This window comes from Mrakia frigida (assembly GCF_051309035.1).
Source record: "Mrakia frigida strain ATCC 22029 unplaced genomic scaffold BDY24scaffold_15, whole genome shotgun sequence".
In the NCBI taxonomy this organism is placed as follows: domain Eukaryota; kingdom Fungi; phylum Basidiomycota; class Tremellomycetes; order Cystofilobasidiales; family Mrakiaceae; genus Mrakia; species Mrakia frigida.
In genome coordinates, this window is record NW_027481266.1 from 146,448 (window position 1) to 158,696 (window position 12,249).

Consider the following 12,249-nt stretch of genomic DNA (forward strand, 5'->3'; position numbering starts at 1 on the left):
GGAAGCGAAACGCGTTGATCCGAGCTGGATGAATTGTGTCGAACTCACCTCTCGCACTCGCGGTCGAGGACGATTCGCTCTTTGCTCTTTCCGTCTGTCCTTGTTTGACGATATCTCTTCTTTTGGGGCAGTAGGATGGTGGTTGTGAAAGGGAGTTCAAGGAGATACGACGTGAGTAGGGAAGAGTAGGGAAGAGTAGGGAGGGACGAACGCTGACGATGCGGCTTCCTCCCCCCCTCGCTCTTTGACCTTCACCGTTTCTTCCTCTTTGTTGCTACCTCGCCCTTTTTCACGCTCTATCAGAGTCTGTTCTTCTCCCCTCTCCCACTGTTCCTCGCTCCGCGTCGCTGAGGGTGCTCGCTGAGTCGCTCGTTCAGATCAGTCGCTTTGCCTCCGAGTCTCTCCCACACCTACCTCGACCCCTTTTTGAAGGTGCTAGTCTGAGGTATAGGAAGGGAGACCTCCGAGACTAAGCTGATCCGGAAGGGCCTAGCCAAGCACCTAAAACGGGAAGGCGAGAGAAAGAGGGAGGCCGTCCCGTCGCATCACCGCGTTGTTCTTTCTCTGGTCTATAACTTTGCCTTTCTGCTCCTTCAGCTCTCAAGAAGATGTCTTGGGATAAGACTCCTCTATTGCGAGTCAGATCGCTCGTCTCAAAGTATATATCCGAGGGCTTTGACCGGAATCAAGAGACTCGAGAGGCCGTCACGGTCACCTCTCGAACAGTTTCCCCATCCTCGTCCCGTCCCCCATGATCGAGGAGTCTTCTTCCTCTGGCCGAAACCTCCTTCGTCGTTCTTTGATCAGTAAAAACCGATTGAGAACGGTGATTGGGAGGCATTGGCTCACAGGTCGGGTGCTCGACGCGTCGTTCGATTTCCTTTCCGTCCGCTTTATCCAGCGCCTCTCTCGAAGTGAAGTACGACGTTGTAGCTATAGACGTCTCCCTATTATATGAACTTCTTGCATTGAGATTAGCTGCCGAAAAGCGCTCAGGAATCGAGCAGCGGAGGGAACGAGGGAAGACGAGCGTCGATGCGCAAGGGCACCCACTTTTGCTCTTAGTTTTGCTTCGAATACACCTCGTACAGATTTTGGGTCGTTAAAATGCTTCGTCTGTGACTTCATACTCTCAGAAATGCGAAAGTCACGACCTACGGCGAGAGGACGAGAAAAACAGCCAGTATAGCTGTGCTCGTTTGTGGGTGCAAATCCTCTCCGAACAGCGAAATATGTCTTTGAAAGAAGAAATAGGAACGTATGAGTCTTGGACGCTCAACAAGGTGGCCGAAAAGAGAAACATCGCAGAGCTGAGGCCAAAGCCTGATTCCGTTCGTTTCGACGCGTCGCGCCGCGCGATCGCGTCGACTGATAATTATCTCCCCACCCTTCCTTTCTTCCCCCAGTCACGCAAGGCTTCCCACACACCATAAATAGATGTACACGGACCTGCTGAGGATGTCAGAGTGGATATATAGACCCCAGAGAAGTCGTCAAGCTCGTTTCCCGTCCCCGATTATCGTTCCAACTTCTCACCTCCCTGGGCCTGGATTGGGCTTTGGGCTCAGGTCACCTGACCTCCTCGAAAGGTTTCGAAGGGAACGAGAGGCGAACTGGTCGAGCGTCCTTTACCCCTCCCTCCCTCCTTCCCCAAGACTTCCAAACGTTTCGTCAGTAACCTTCCCTTCGCCCTCGAAGGACCAAATTGACCTTCGACGTCGATTTTCACCTTCCCTCTCGCTGACTCGAAGTCTGAAAATTTTTCATCTCCCCTTCTTGGACAGATATCCAGGATGGGCTAACACGATCAAGTTGAAGAAGAGGACGACAAGACCTACGGTGCTTCTCGACAAGCAGGAGGACTCTGTCAAGGATGCGGGAGGTCTGGAGAGAAAGGGAAGCCTTTGTCGAGCTGTGGGAGATGCAAAGTGACGCTGTTTTGTTCTGTCGAGTGAGTTGAACCTCAATCCTATCGGTTATCCTAACAGTGAGGGTTGAAAGGGAGGGAGAAGGGAGAAGGGAGAAGAGAAAGCTGACTTCTTCGAGGTGTGGGCTGAACGGAAAAGCAAGGTGTCAAAAAGAGGTGAGCTCGCCCTTTCCTTCCTTCCCCTCTTCTTCCCACCCTCCCTCCTCCGTTCCCTCAGCGAGATCCGCGAATTCGAGCTGACCTCACACTTCGACTCCTTCTCTAGAACTGGAAAGCTCACAAGCTTCGCTGCTTCAACGAGGCGAAGCAGGGAGTCGACCTTCGTTCTCGAGGGTACGGGCACACGCCAAAGGGTGAGCTCGACCTTTCTCTCTTCTCCTCTCCATCTTTTCTCGCTCTGACCTCTCCTCGTCGTTTGAACTTATCAAAAAAAAACAGAGCTTCTCGAATGGTCTAGGCATTGGTCGAGACCTCTCATCGACGCAACTCACCAAGCTTTGCAGGTTTACGATCGAAACGGTCGAATCGAACGAGTGGTGAGCTCGCCTCTTTCTCGCTCCTTCCTTCGCATGCCTCGTCTCTCTCTCTCGTCTTGCGGGTGTGGGGATAGAACTTGAACGTCTGCACTAATTTATCGCATCTCTTCTCTTTTCTGCACCTCCCTTCTCTCCCATCTCTTTCTCAGAACAACAACTTCGCTCTCGTTCGCGTCCGGTTCGTTCCCAGCCAAACCGACCCTTCAAAGCGCTTCAAGCTCGTTCAAATCGGCCCTGTTCGAAAGGATCAAGTATGTAGTCTATCTCCATCGACTTCGAGACTCCTTCAGCCTCGCGCACTTCGTTTCTGGGTGAAGGAAGCTGAGTCCCCCGTGCTTTCCTTTCCCCATCGCTCAGACTTCCCCCGAGCACCCGCTGCCCTACCTTGCCAGCTTCGCCGAACACGACCTACACCTCGCTACCGTCCTCGCTCGAGGTCAGGGAGACTGCATCCTTTGGTATGCGTTGCAGTCCGACATGTTCGTCTCGTTTCCCTTTCCCCTTTCTCCTTTACTCCGCTGTCTTCCCAGCTCTTCTCTCCAAGAACCGTAGAGCTGATCAGAATCTTCTTTTTTGATCGTTGACTTCTGCAGGGGAATCATCACGGCTAGTCCCGTGGCGGAACACATCAGCAATCTCAACCGCGTCCAGAAGGACGTTCACTGGAGAGCTCATTTGGAGGACGTGTTGGACGGGGGGATTCAGTGGTAAAACTAGCGAGATATATAAGGAATGGCGAGATACACTTTATGTTATCAGTCTACCTTCACCTTTCGTTCTCTCGCCCAGATCGGCTTCGACTTTCAGATCAGAAACTGGACGCGTCGAGCTTTGCTCTTTCTTCTCCGAAACAGCTTGAAAGAGAAAGCCAGGAAGTCATGAATCGAGTCGTTACGCATCAAACCCCGGAAAACCCATCACAAAGCAAACTTCATCAACCCCAACGTCTCGAGCATCTTCTTGTATCGAATTCGAAACAACTCCTTCCCTCCTCCCACCGCGACGTCCTCCATCCAAATCGCCCCTCGAACCCAACTCTTCGCCGACCTCTCATCTCGAAGGCAGTTGTAAGCCGCTGCGACCTGGAGAGCCGAGCAAGCAGCCTGTCCTGATCTGACTCGAGCGGCCGAAGAGATGGGAAGCGACGCGTCCTGGGAGTTGACGATTCGAGGTTTCGACTTTTCGACGACGACGACTCCGACCGATTCGAGAGCGAAGATCTGGTACTCGATGACCTTTCGGTAAGGTGAGATGTCCCTCGTGTTGTAGGCGACGATTCCGTGGAGGTGGCCTAGGACTTGGAAGAAACCGTAGAGCTCAGGACGAAGAGCTCCTCGATCTCGATGGTACGTCGACTGGAGGTCCCCGAGTTCCTTCTCGATCGTCTTGATCTCCTGTCGAATCCTAGAAAGCGAATCGTCGTCTCCAGCCCGGCTTCGACCTCCAGGTCGTCGTTCCAAGATCTTGGCTCGTCGAGCGAGGTTCTTCGTTCCGTCGTTCCTGTCCGCTTCGCAGAGCTCGCACGAGCAGAGCTTCGACGGCGAGCCCTCGAGGTACTTCTCCATCCGAGTCGCTCGCTCCTGATACTCCTGATCTCCGACGTACGAGATGGTGACCTCCGTTCCCGAAGGGAGATCGACCCTCGCTCGGATGAGCTGGAAGTCGCCGAAGCAAGTCCAGGAGGAAGCGTAGAAGCAGGCGTGGTTGAGGAGGGAGTTGGGACCGAAGATGGCGACCGGATGCTCTCCTTTGGGGTCCGTGGGGTCGTGGAGGAAGGAAGCCGTCGTAGGGTTGGCTGGGGAGAAGGCGTTGAACGACGAGGCGGCTTCCAAGAGAGGGATGTTGATGGGAGGAGTCGCCGCCGATGCTGGATGAGGAGGACGAGGGTGGAGGTTGTAGGAGGTGGGAGGAGAAGGGAAGGAAGGTCCAGGGTAGAGGTCGGCGAGGAGAGGGATGAGCTCGGGTTGGAAGAAGAGATGGTAGATGAGGGAGGATCGAAGGTTGACGTGATCTGGGGATTCGCCTCGATTCGTGAGGTAGTTGCATCCGAAAGTGATGTCGTTTGGCGCTCGATCCTTCGGGTGAGCCATCTTGATCGCCTTTGTTGCGAGAAGAAGCTCCCCTGCCTTGACGTCTCGAGTCGTAACGATTCCTCGTCCTCGTCCCTCCAACGAAACGACCTCGACGGGTCCGACGAAGTCTGCGACGTCCATCCTCGACGACGGATCCTCCTCGGCTTTCTGGAAGAGGTCGACGAGGTTGTACTCTCCTGTAGCGGCTTCTCGAAGACGATCCTCCGTTTTGGCAAGTCCGACTGAGCCTTCGACCGAGTTTGGATGAGCGGCGAGGAACTCGACGAACGCGTCCTTCGCGTCTGACCATCGACGGAGAGCGTAGAGGGAGGACGTTCGACGATGATGAGCCTTTTCTCTGAGGGTGTTGAGCTTCTCGGGAGAGAGAGAGGTGTTGTCGAGGAGGAGGGAGAGGGCTTTGGTCGAATCGGCGAGGGATGCGTTGAAGCGTTCGAGGGTGAGGTTGACGGCGGCTCTGTTGAGGAAGAGGAGGTGAAGGTCGGGATGGGAGGGATGCTGTTTGATTCCGAGGGTGTAGGACTTCTCGGCTGAGAGGTAGAGACGACTGGCGAGGTGCTGAAAGAAGAAGAAGAAAAAGAAAGGATGTCGGTGAGGTTCAGTTGAACCTCACGGGAAGAAGACTTCGACAAACGAGCTCACCTTGTTCCCCTTCGTCTTCCACTCCTCCAAGGTCCTCTTCCTCTCCCCCGGAACCTTCCAGAATCCTCCTCCTACGATCTCCTTCCATTTCACTCCTTCTAGGATCGGATCTCCCTTCTTCACCACGAGGACGTCCGTCGGCGAGTCGACTCGAACGAGAGCTGAATCTTCCTGTGAACTCATCTTTCCCCAGGGTTCTTTGATGAGAAGAATGGTTCCGATGGGGAAGCACTCGTCGAGATCGGCGACTTTGGGAGCGATTCCGAGGGAGAGGGGGAGGAGAGGGTAGTTGTAGAGACCGAGGAGGATCGCGTCTCCGTTCGGATCGACGACTCCGATGTTGAGAGCGACGTAGCGAGAGACAAGGGTTGCGGTTCGGACGAGGAGGTATCTACCTCGATGGACCTTTCGAACCTGCATCTCTCTCAAGGAGACTGAACCAAGAAGAGGAGTCAGCGAAGGTCGAAGGCAAGGGAAGGAAAGGAGAGATGGCAAGGGGAGGGAGAGCTCACTTCTCCTGAGATCCTCCACCTTGGCTTGAGAGAAGTTCTTCTCGTCTCCACAAACAGTCTGACGGATTATTTGCCTCATCAACTCTGCGTCCAAAGCGGCTTGTCTCTGCTGGTTGACCGAGGCGAGGAGGAGGAAGGATGGTTGGAGCGGGAGAGGCGCTGGAGGACGTTTTCTCTCCTGTTCCCAGTTTCGTCGAAAGGCATCCATCGAGTTCTTGAGCTGTTGAAGGACTTCTTCGGAATCGGAAGAGAACGGGAAAGGTGGTTGGGGAGGCATCTCGTTCGTCGGTGGCGAGGGTAGATGGCGGTTGGAGGAACGAGGAGAGCGAAGGTCGGAGTTGAAGCTTGAAGGGAGAAGACTCTTTGCTTGACGACGCTTTTCAGGCGAAAACTGAGTGAGCCAGTTGGGAGATCAAGGGACGCTGAATCGGACGGAGTAAGAGGGCTGGAGCTGAAAATGATGCTGAGCTCTGCTGTTGAGGGTGGGAGCGAAGAAGGGAGGGGGAGGTGAGCTTGAGCTCGAAACCAACGCCCTGTTTGTTTGGCTTGTCTCTCCTTCAGCCTGTCAACTTTTCTCGCGCTCTTTTTCCCAGAACAATTTTGTCTGGAGGCTAGACTCTCGATGTTCACGAAAATCTTAAGCTCCATTCACGAGTTCGACGAGTGGACGGAGGAGAATCCGTCGCGTCGCAAGGGAAACAAACGCCTCCGAGCTCACTTCGTCCTTCTCCGTCTCTCCGATCTCAGGATTCTCGTAGAGATGCAGTTTCCATCAAACCCACACGAAACGCTCAATCAATCCTAGCTACCAGCAGAACTGAACGAGAAAATCTGCCTAGTCTCACTTTCAGGGTCCAGGCCCCCCCGCTCTCGATCCCCCCTCTTCCTCTTCTTGCCTTCTTTGAGCTCAAAGCTCCAGCGCCCAAACTCTTCCACCCAACCACGTCCTCTCCCTCTCAACTTTTCAACATCGAAACCACCTTCTCGACCTCCTCCTAACAGCCAACACCCTCCTCAGCAGCAGCGTATACCTCCAAACGGGAAGAAGGAGGGCCAATGCCTCCGCTACTTCCAGCAGGTCGAACGCTGAACCCAGACGAGAAACCTCCCTCCCATTTGGTCAGCGAGGAAGATTCAAAAACGTGGTGGCAGACTGTCAAAGGAGGTCTGAACTTCTATAGGTGAGTACTGTGCAGATCAATCTGGTGTGGGCGGCGAGAGGAGGTAGAGAGAGAGGAGGAGGGCAAGAAATGTCGAGCTTCGTTCCAGGGCTGACCACTTCCTTCGCTCCCTTTCGTCCCTTCTTCTTTCTTTCGTCGTGTCTTTTGGGATCGACATGAACTCAGGATTCATCTCCTCTTCTTCACCTTTGTGAGTAATCGCTACTGTCTCGGGGAGGAGAGCGAGAAGACCAGCTTCGGCTGCGTCCTTGTTGAGCTCGACCTCCTCTCCTCCACTCGTCCTCTCTCTTCCTTCTCTCGCTTGAATAGCTACCGGATGAGCTCATGATCATCGACACTGACTCTCTTGTGCTTCCACCTTGGTTCAAATCTTCTCGAATTCAATCAGACCCCAATCGTGAGCTCAACTTTCCTCCCTCCCCCCCTTCTCCCTCGCCCTCTCTCCCTCCTCCCGCCCAGAGTTGATGTTCCTTCTCTCGCCTTTCTCAGATCGCTTCTGGTGTCTTCTACGCTTCCAATGGAGAGATCCACATCGACTATATCGACTGCCTCTTCAACTGCGTCAGTGCAATGTGGTGAGTTCTAGCTTCTCCCTCCTTCCTTTCCTTTCCTCTCACCAGCTTCAGCCCTGATCCTCGTTCCGATCTTGGACGCAACTTCACTCAGCGTCTGTGGACTCGCTTCCAGCAATCTCAGTACTTTGACGGGATGGCAGCAGACGATTCTTTTCCTTTTGATGCTCTGCGGGAGTCCGGTGAGTTTCAAAGCGCCGTCGCTCGATTTGGATTCTCACCGCGTCGCAGGCCCAACGAGACGAGGCTGAACTTCGTCTTTCTCTCTCGTCCTTTTCTCCTCAGGTCAGCGTCAGTGTAGTCATGATCGCTGTTCGACGGTACGTCTCCTCTGAAGGACATGTCAGCCTCAGCGCTCGAACTGACCCAACGCTCCCTCGCTCTCTCAGACACTTCTTCCGAACCAAGTTCAAACACATCATCGCAGAGCAACGTCGTCGTCGCCTATCCCTCGAAGCTCAGAACGGTCGTCGTCGTCGGTTCTCCTTCCTCTCTGGACCCAGATTCACCAACCGAGGAGGGAGCACTCTCCAATCCTCAACAACAGTTTTCGACGAACCTGACAACGACTCTTCCCTCCTCGACAAGTTTAAACGCCTCTTCACCTCGCCGTTCTCCACCTCCTCAGCCTCCTCCGACTCGTCGATTGCCCAGGAGAAGGAGGAACAACGACTTCGGATGCAGGTCGAGACCAAGGAACGGAAAGTCCGAGAGAAGGAGGAGAAGAGGATCGAGAAGGAGAAGGAGAAGGGACGGGAGAGGAACGCTGCTGGTGGAGGAGGATTCAGGACGAGCATGATACGGAGGGTGGATGGAGAGGTTCCGATGTTGATCAACCCGTCGGGGCAGATGGGAGGGGTTGCGGTGGAGAGGGAGGAGACGGCAGTTCAGGAGGAGCGGGAGGAGGACGACGACGAGAGTGGGCGGAGGCGGTCTGAGGCTCCTTCAGATAAGCATGTTGGAGCGAGGGTGGATAGTCCGGTGGAGGTGGAGAGTTTGAGCGGGAAGGAGTCGAGTAGGTGAGTTGGACGCGTCTTCGAGCTCTACGAGCGACGCTGACGTCCTTTCTTCCGTCTTTTCACCAGTGGCGATGGACGCGCCGTTGAGAGTCCCGCACCCCTTCGTCGGTCTTCCGAGCCTCAAAACAGTGACCATGGTTCGTTCACCTACGTCGAAAGAAGCCGCACGAGAAACCGCAGCTGACTCGTCTCGACGCGTCTTTCCAGATCCGTTCCCTCGTTCCAAAACCATCGCCTTCGATCCTCAGCAGGTCAACCCTCCTCATCAGCACACCTCCGATAACTCTCCACAAGTCAAACACTTTCCTCGGACTGCAACGATCGAGTTTGGAGGAAACACGGGAGGGAGGGAAGACATGGGGAACGCAGGAACCTTGGGACGGAGAGTCAACGCTGGAGGCTACGGAGGACCCAATCTCGATCGAAGTGAGTTCTTCCTACCCTCTACCACCTTCACCAGAAGCTGATCGATCTATGTCTTCAGGCATGACTGGAGCTACTCGTCGATCCGAAGCAACTGGAACCGTTCGAGGACCCGCCAACTCGATGTTCCCTCGAAGCTCGACCGTTCGAACTCAAGCCCGCTCCACGAAACACTCTGGCTTCGGAGGTTTCCCCATGCCTCACGAGATCGTCCGTTCAGGAATGGCCTACTTCTTTCCCCAGGTCGAGCAGCGGATCACTCGTACTCTGACGATGCCTCGAACGGCGACCTTTGCGTCGGCGCGGAGTGGAACTGGATCGATCGGACCTGGGAAGCCCGTTCCTTACATCTCCTTCGACGCCGTCGTCGGAAGGAACAGTCAGTTCAAGGATCTTAGCTCGGAGCAGCTGGAGGAGTTGGGTGGAGTTGAGTACCGAGCTTTGAAGGTGTTGATGTGGATCGTTCCTTCGGTGAGTCGAGGTCGAGTCTCCTCCCTTCTTCTTCCTTGATCTGACTCGCTTCCCTCTCTTCGCCAGTACCTCCTCTTCATGCAACTCTCGGGGTGGATCATCTTCTGGCCCTACATTGGTGCGAAGGGTCGATACAACGACGTCTTCGAGAGTCAACCTCGTTTCGTTCCAATCGGATGGTGAGCTCTTCGTCTCTTTCCCGTCGAGCTGCTTCGAACGCGTCTGACCTTCGACTCGTCCTTCTTTCGATCAGGTTCGCCATCTTCCAATCCGTCTCGGCCTTCAGTAACACCGGAATGTCTCTAGTCGATACTTCGATGATTCCCTTCCAAAAAGCGTACCTGATGGTCTTGGTGAGTCGCGTCGAACCTTCCTCTTTCGAGCCGAAAGGAGACTGACCTCGTGCTCTCTCTTCCAGTACATGATCTTCTTGATTCTTGCTGGAAACACTGCCTACGTGAGTCTAGTCCTCAGCAGCTCGTTTCCTTCCGAACGCTGACCCGTTTTTCTTTCTCTCGCAGCCAATTTTGTGCGTCTCCTCCTCGTCTCCCGCTCTTCGAAGCCCACGCTGACCCATCCTTTTCGACCTTCTTAGCCTTCGTTTTACTATGTGAGTATCTCGACCGCTTTACTTCTTCGAAGCTCTGACTGACTCTTCCTTCCTGTTGCGTCGGTAGCTGGACGATATCTCGGATCACTCCGGTCACGTCCCGTCTCCACGAGACGTGTCGTTTCCTTCTCGACCACCCCCGTCGATGCTATATCTACCTCTTCCCCTCCCACCAAACCATGTTCCTCTTACTTATAATCGTCGTCATGTCGCACGTAGAACGTTTCTCTTCTTTTCAAGTGTGAGCTTCATCTCCCGCTGACATCTTCTCTTCCCTTCCCTCCTCAGCGTCACCGATTGGGTCTCCTTCCTCGTTCTCGATATCGGAACACCGTGAGTCTTTCTTTTTCTTCCCCACTCTATCTCTTAAAGCCAACTCTCCACTCCTTTTCTCAGAGCTATCGAGAGCATCCCCGTCGGAGACAGGATCGTCGCTGGATTCCTTCAATCCGCTGCCGTCCGAGCTGCTGGGTTCGCCATCGTCCCTCTCGCCGCCTTAGCTCCTGCTGTCAAGGTCCTCTACACTATCATGATGTATGTATCAGTGTATCCGGTGAGTTCATCCCTACTTTCTGTCTCTATGTCTTTTCGCCGCTTCTCTTCCATCCGTGAAAGAGCTCGATTGACACGCCCTTCTTCTTTCCAGATCGCCATGTCCGTACGAGCTACCAACGTTTACGAGGAGAGGTCTCTCGGTCTCTTCGACGATCAGGAGGAGACAGACGATGAAGAAGAAGAAGCGATGAAGGGTGCTGGAGAAGGGAAGATGGTCGGGTGGACGCGTTACCTTGCCTTCCATGCCAGGTGAGTTCATCCCTTCCCCTCGTCGACACTGAAGACGCAATCCTGACGAGGTCGTCCTCTTTTACTCAGACGTCAACTCGCTTTCGATATCTGGTGGCTCGGTGAGTCAGGTTGAGCTTGTTCTCGTCTTTTCGAACGCGGGGCTGATCCTTCTTCTCTTCTCCTCAGGCCTCGCCCTCTGGCTCGTCTGCATCATTGAACGAGGAGCTATCAACAACCCTGACAACGAATCCTTCTTCAACATCTTCGCCATCCTTTTCGAACTCGTCTCTGCATACGGAACCGTTGGGTTGTCTCTCGGAGTCTCCTACGTGCGTCTTTTCTTCGTGTCCGTCTCTTCCTCACTTCGTTCGCTCGTTCTGACGTCGACTCTTCCTCTCCTACAGGACAACTTCTCTTTGAGCGGTGGCTTCCGACCTCTGGCGAAGCTCGTCGTTTGTGCTGTGATGATTCGTGGGAGGCATCGAGGGCTTCCCGTTGCGATTGATCGCGCTGTTCGTATCTCTCCTCCTTCAAAGATCACTTTATCTAAGAGCGTTGCTGACCTTAATCGACTTTCCTTCTCTTCAGGTCATGCTGCCGAACGAGCTTCTCCAGGAGGACAAGGAGATCATGGAGGAGCAGAACGAGTTGAGACGACGTCGTTCAGAGTTCGTCCCTTCTTCCCGCTAACGTCGCGCTTCTGCGACCGTCTCGCTGATCTCCCTCTTCTCTTCCTTCCGACTCTACAGCATCATGTCCTTCCGAGACGACTCCTCTATCCGCCGTCGGCGTGACTCCTCCTTCTCCGCCTCCATCCGCCTCAAACCCTCTCAACCCTACTTCCCTTCCTCCTCCCAACCCACCGGCGAATCCGCCATCGACGACGACGACGACTTCCCTTCCACATCAGCCCTACCTCCCAAGGTCCACCACCACCATCCTCCTCCAGCAGCTTCGTCCGAGTTCTCGCAATGGCAGAGCGCGGTCGGACGGGGAGCAAATCAAGGGGCTTTGACTCCCGTGAGAGAGTCGATAGCGATGAGTAGAGCACCTTCACCTGTGGATCCTATAGACGTGGGGGAGGCGGTCAGATTGGCGGAGGTTAAACGAGAGGAGGAGGAGGGGAGGAGCTAGCATTAGTGGATCGGGTTGAGGGTTTCGTTTCGGGAACGCGTCGTGACTTCGTTTTTTTCTTTCTCTTTATCTTGCTGGTTAGATACGTTACATTGCACTGGGCTACTTATACGGGCTTTTCTTAATTATCATCCACATAGATAAACTGTTTACGGTTCTACCTCCCATTGAAAGACGGGAAGCTCAGCCTTAAAAGTGAGACTCTCACGGAGATCAGGTCGCGGTTGGGGAGGACCAGAGCTGTTCAGACATTGGTACAGGTTAACTTCGGGAGAGTTTGAAAGGCTGACTTTGGTAGTTTGCTTCTTGGTAGGTTGATGAGCTGAGATGAGGCGAAGTTTCGTAC

The 12,249-nt window shown here is 54.2% G+C and overlaps 4 protein-coding genes across 4 annotated transcripts; 3 read left to right on the forward strand and 1 right to left on the reverse strand.

Annotated features, from left to right (window-relative positions):
• Nucleotides 1-1,171: 1,171 nt before the first annotated feature.
• Nucleotides 1,172-3,284, forward strand: BDY24DRAFT_441297 (uncharacterized protein). The gene is made up of 7 exons (XM_076644594.1): nucleotides 1,172-1,460; nucleotides 1,785-1,914; nucleotides 2,193-2,280; nucleotides 2,366-2,463; nucleotides 2,613-2,714; nucleotides 2,821-2,942; nucleotides 3,057-3,284. The coding sequence occupies exons 1-7, from the start codon at nucleotides 1,438-1,440 to the stop codon at nucleotides 3,172-3,174; spliced, it is 681 nt and encodes a 226-aa protein (XP_076496659.1). The 5' UTR covers nucleotides 1,172-1,437; the 3' UTR covers nucleotides 3,175-3,284.
• Nucleotides 3,285-3,331: 47 nt separating this feature from the next.
• On the reverse strand, nucleotides 3,332-6,009 carry BDY24DRAFT_388726 (uncharacterized protein). The gene is made up of 3 exons (XM_076640411.1): nucleotides 5,708-6,009; nucleotides 5,196-5,629; nucleotides 3,332-5,111 (listed from the first exon to the last, which is right to left on the reverse strand). Exons 1-3 carry the CDS (start codon nucleotides 5,982-5,984, stop codon nucleotides 3,381-3,383), a joined length of 2,442 nt encoding a protein of 813 aa, XP_076496660.1. The 5' UTR covers nucleotides 5,985-6,009; the 3' UTR covers nucleotides 3,332-3,380.
• A 234-nt stretch (nucleotides 6,010-6,243) lies between these two features.
• On the forward strand, nucleotides 6,244-6,540 carry BDY24DRAFT_388727 (uncharacterized protein). Its single transcript, XM_076640412.1, has one exon. It carries the CDS (start codon nucleotides 6,330-6,332, stop codon nucleotides 6,510-6,512), a length of 183 nt encoding a protein of 60 aa, XP_076496661.1. The 5' UTR covers nucleotides 6,244-6,329; the 3' UTR covers nucleotides 6,513-6,540.
• On the forward strand, nucleotides 6,541-12,060 carry BDY24DRAFT_388733 (cation transport protein-domain-containing protein). Its single transcript, XM_076640413.1, has 24 exons — nucleotides 6,541-6,888; nucleotides 7,054-7,078; nucleotides 7,277-7,285; nucleotides 7,378-7,463; nucleotides 7,555-7,642; nucleotides 7,746-7,780; nucleotides 7,850-8,479; nucleotides 8,546-8,616; nucleotides 8,687-8,905; nucleotides 8,964-9,373; nucleotides 9,440-9,552; nucleotides 9,627-9,726; nucleotides 9,792-9,830; nucleotides 9,895-9,902; nucleotides 9,969-9,983; nucleotides 10,051-10,194; nucleotides 10,272-10,316; nucleotides 10,380-10,536; nucleotides 10,630-10,787; nucleotides 10,857-10,888; nucleotides 10,956-11,098; nucleotides 11,174-11,281; nucleotides 11,358-11,437; nucleotides 11,519-12,060. Exons 1-24 carry the CDS (start codon nucleotides 6,764-6,766, stop codon nucleotides 11,901-11,903), a joined length of 3,225 nt encoding a protein of 1,074 aa, XP_076496662.1. The 5' UTR covers nucleotides 6,541-6,763; the 3' UTR covers nucleotides 11,904-12,060.
• Nucleotides 12,061-12,249: the final 189 nt, after the last annotated feature.

Bases quoted from the DNA above. Each gene is read 5' to 3' on its own strand.
- BDY24DRAFT_441297 (XM_076644594.1), top strand. From the start codon at position 1,438: ATGTACACGGACCTGCTGAGGAT. The intron at 2,715-2,820 runs GTATGTAGTCTA...CCCATCGCTCAG, and splicing joins GCCCTGTTCGAAAGGATCAA to ACTTCCCCCGAGCACCCGCT. The intron at 2,943-3,056 runs GTTCGTCTCGTT...TGACTTCTGCAG, and splicing joins TATGCGTTGCAGTCCGACAT to GGGAATCATCACGGCTAGTC.
- BDY24DRAFT_388726 (XM_076640411.1), bottom strand. From the start codon at position 5,984: ATGCCTCCCCAACCACCTTTCCCGTTCTCTTCCGATTCCGAAGAAGTC. The intron at 5,630-5,707 runs GTGAGCTCTCCC...TTCTTGGTTCAG, and splicing joins GGTGGAGGATCTCAGGAGAA to TCTCCTTGAGAGAGATGCAG. The intron at 5,112-5,195 runs GTGAGCTCGTTT...TTCTTCTTTCAG, and splicing joins GGAAGACGAAGGGGAACAAG to CACCTCGCCAGTCGTCTCTA.
- BDY24DRAFT_388727 (XM_076640412.1), top strand. From the start codon at position 6,330: ATGTTCACGAAAATCTTAAGCTCCATTCACGAGTTCGACGAGTGGACG.
- BDY24DRAFT_388733 (XM_076640413.1), top strand. From the start codon at position 6,764: ATGCCTCCGCTACTTCCAGCAGGTCGAACGCTGAACCCAGACGAGAAA. The intron at 9,553-9,626 runs GTGAGCTCTTCG...TCTTTCGATCAG, and splicing joins CGTTTCGTTCCAATCGGATG to GTTCGCCATCTTCCAATCCG. The intron at 10,788-10,856 runs GTGAGTTCATCC...TCTTTTACTCAG, and splicing joins TACCTTGCCTTCCATGCCAG to ACGTCAACTCGCTTTCGATA.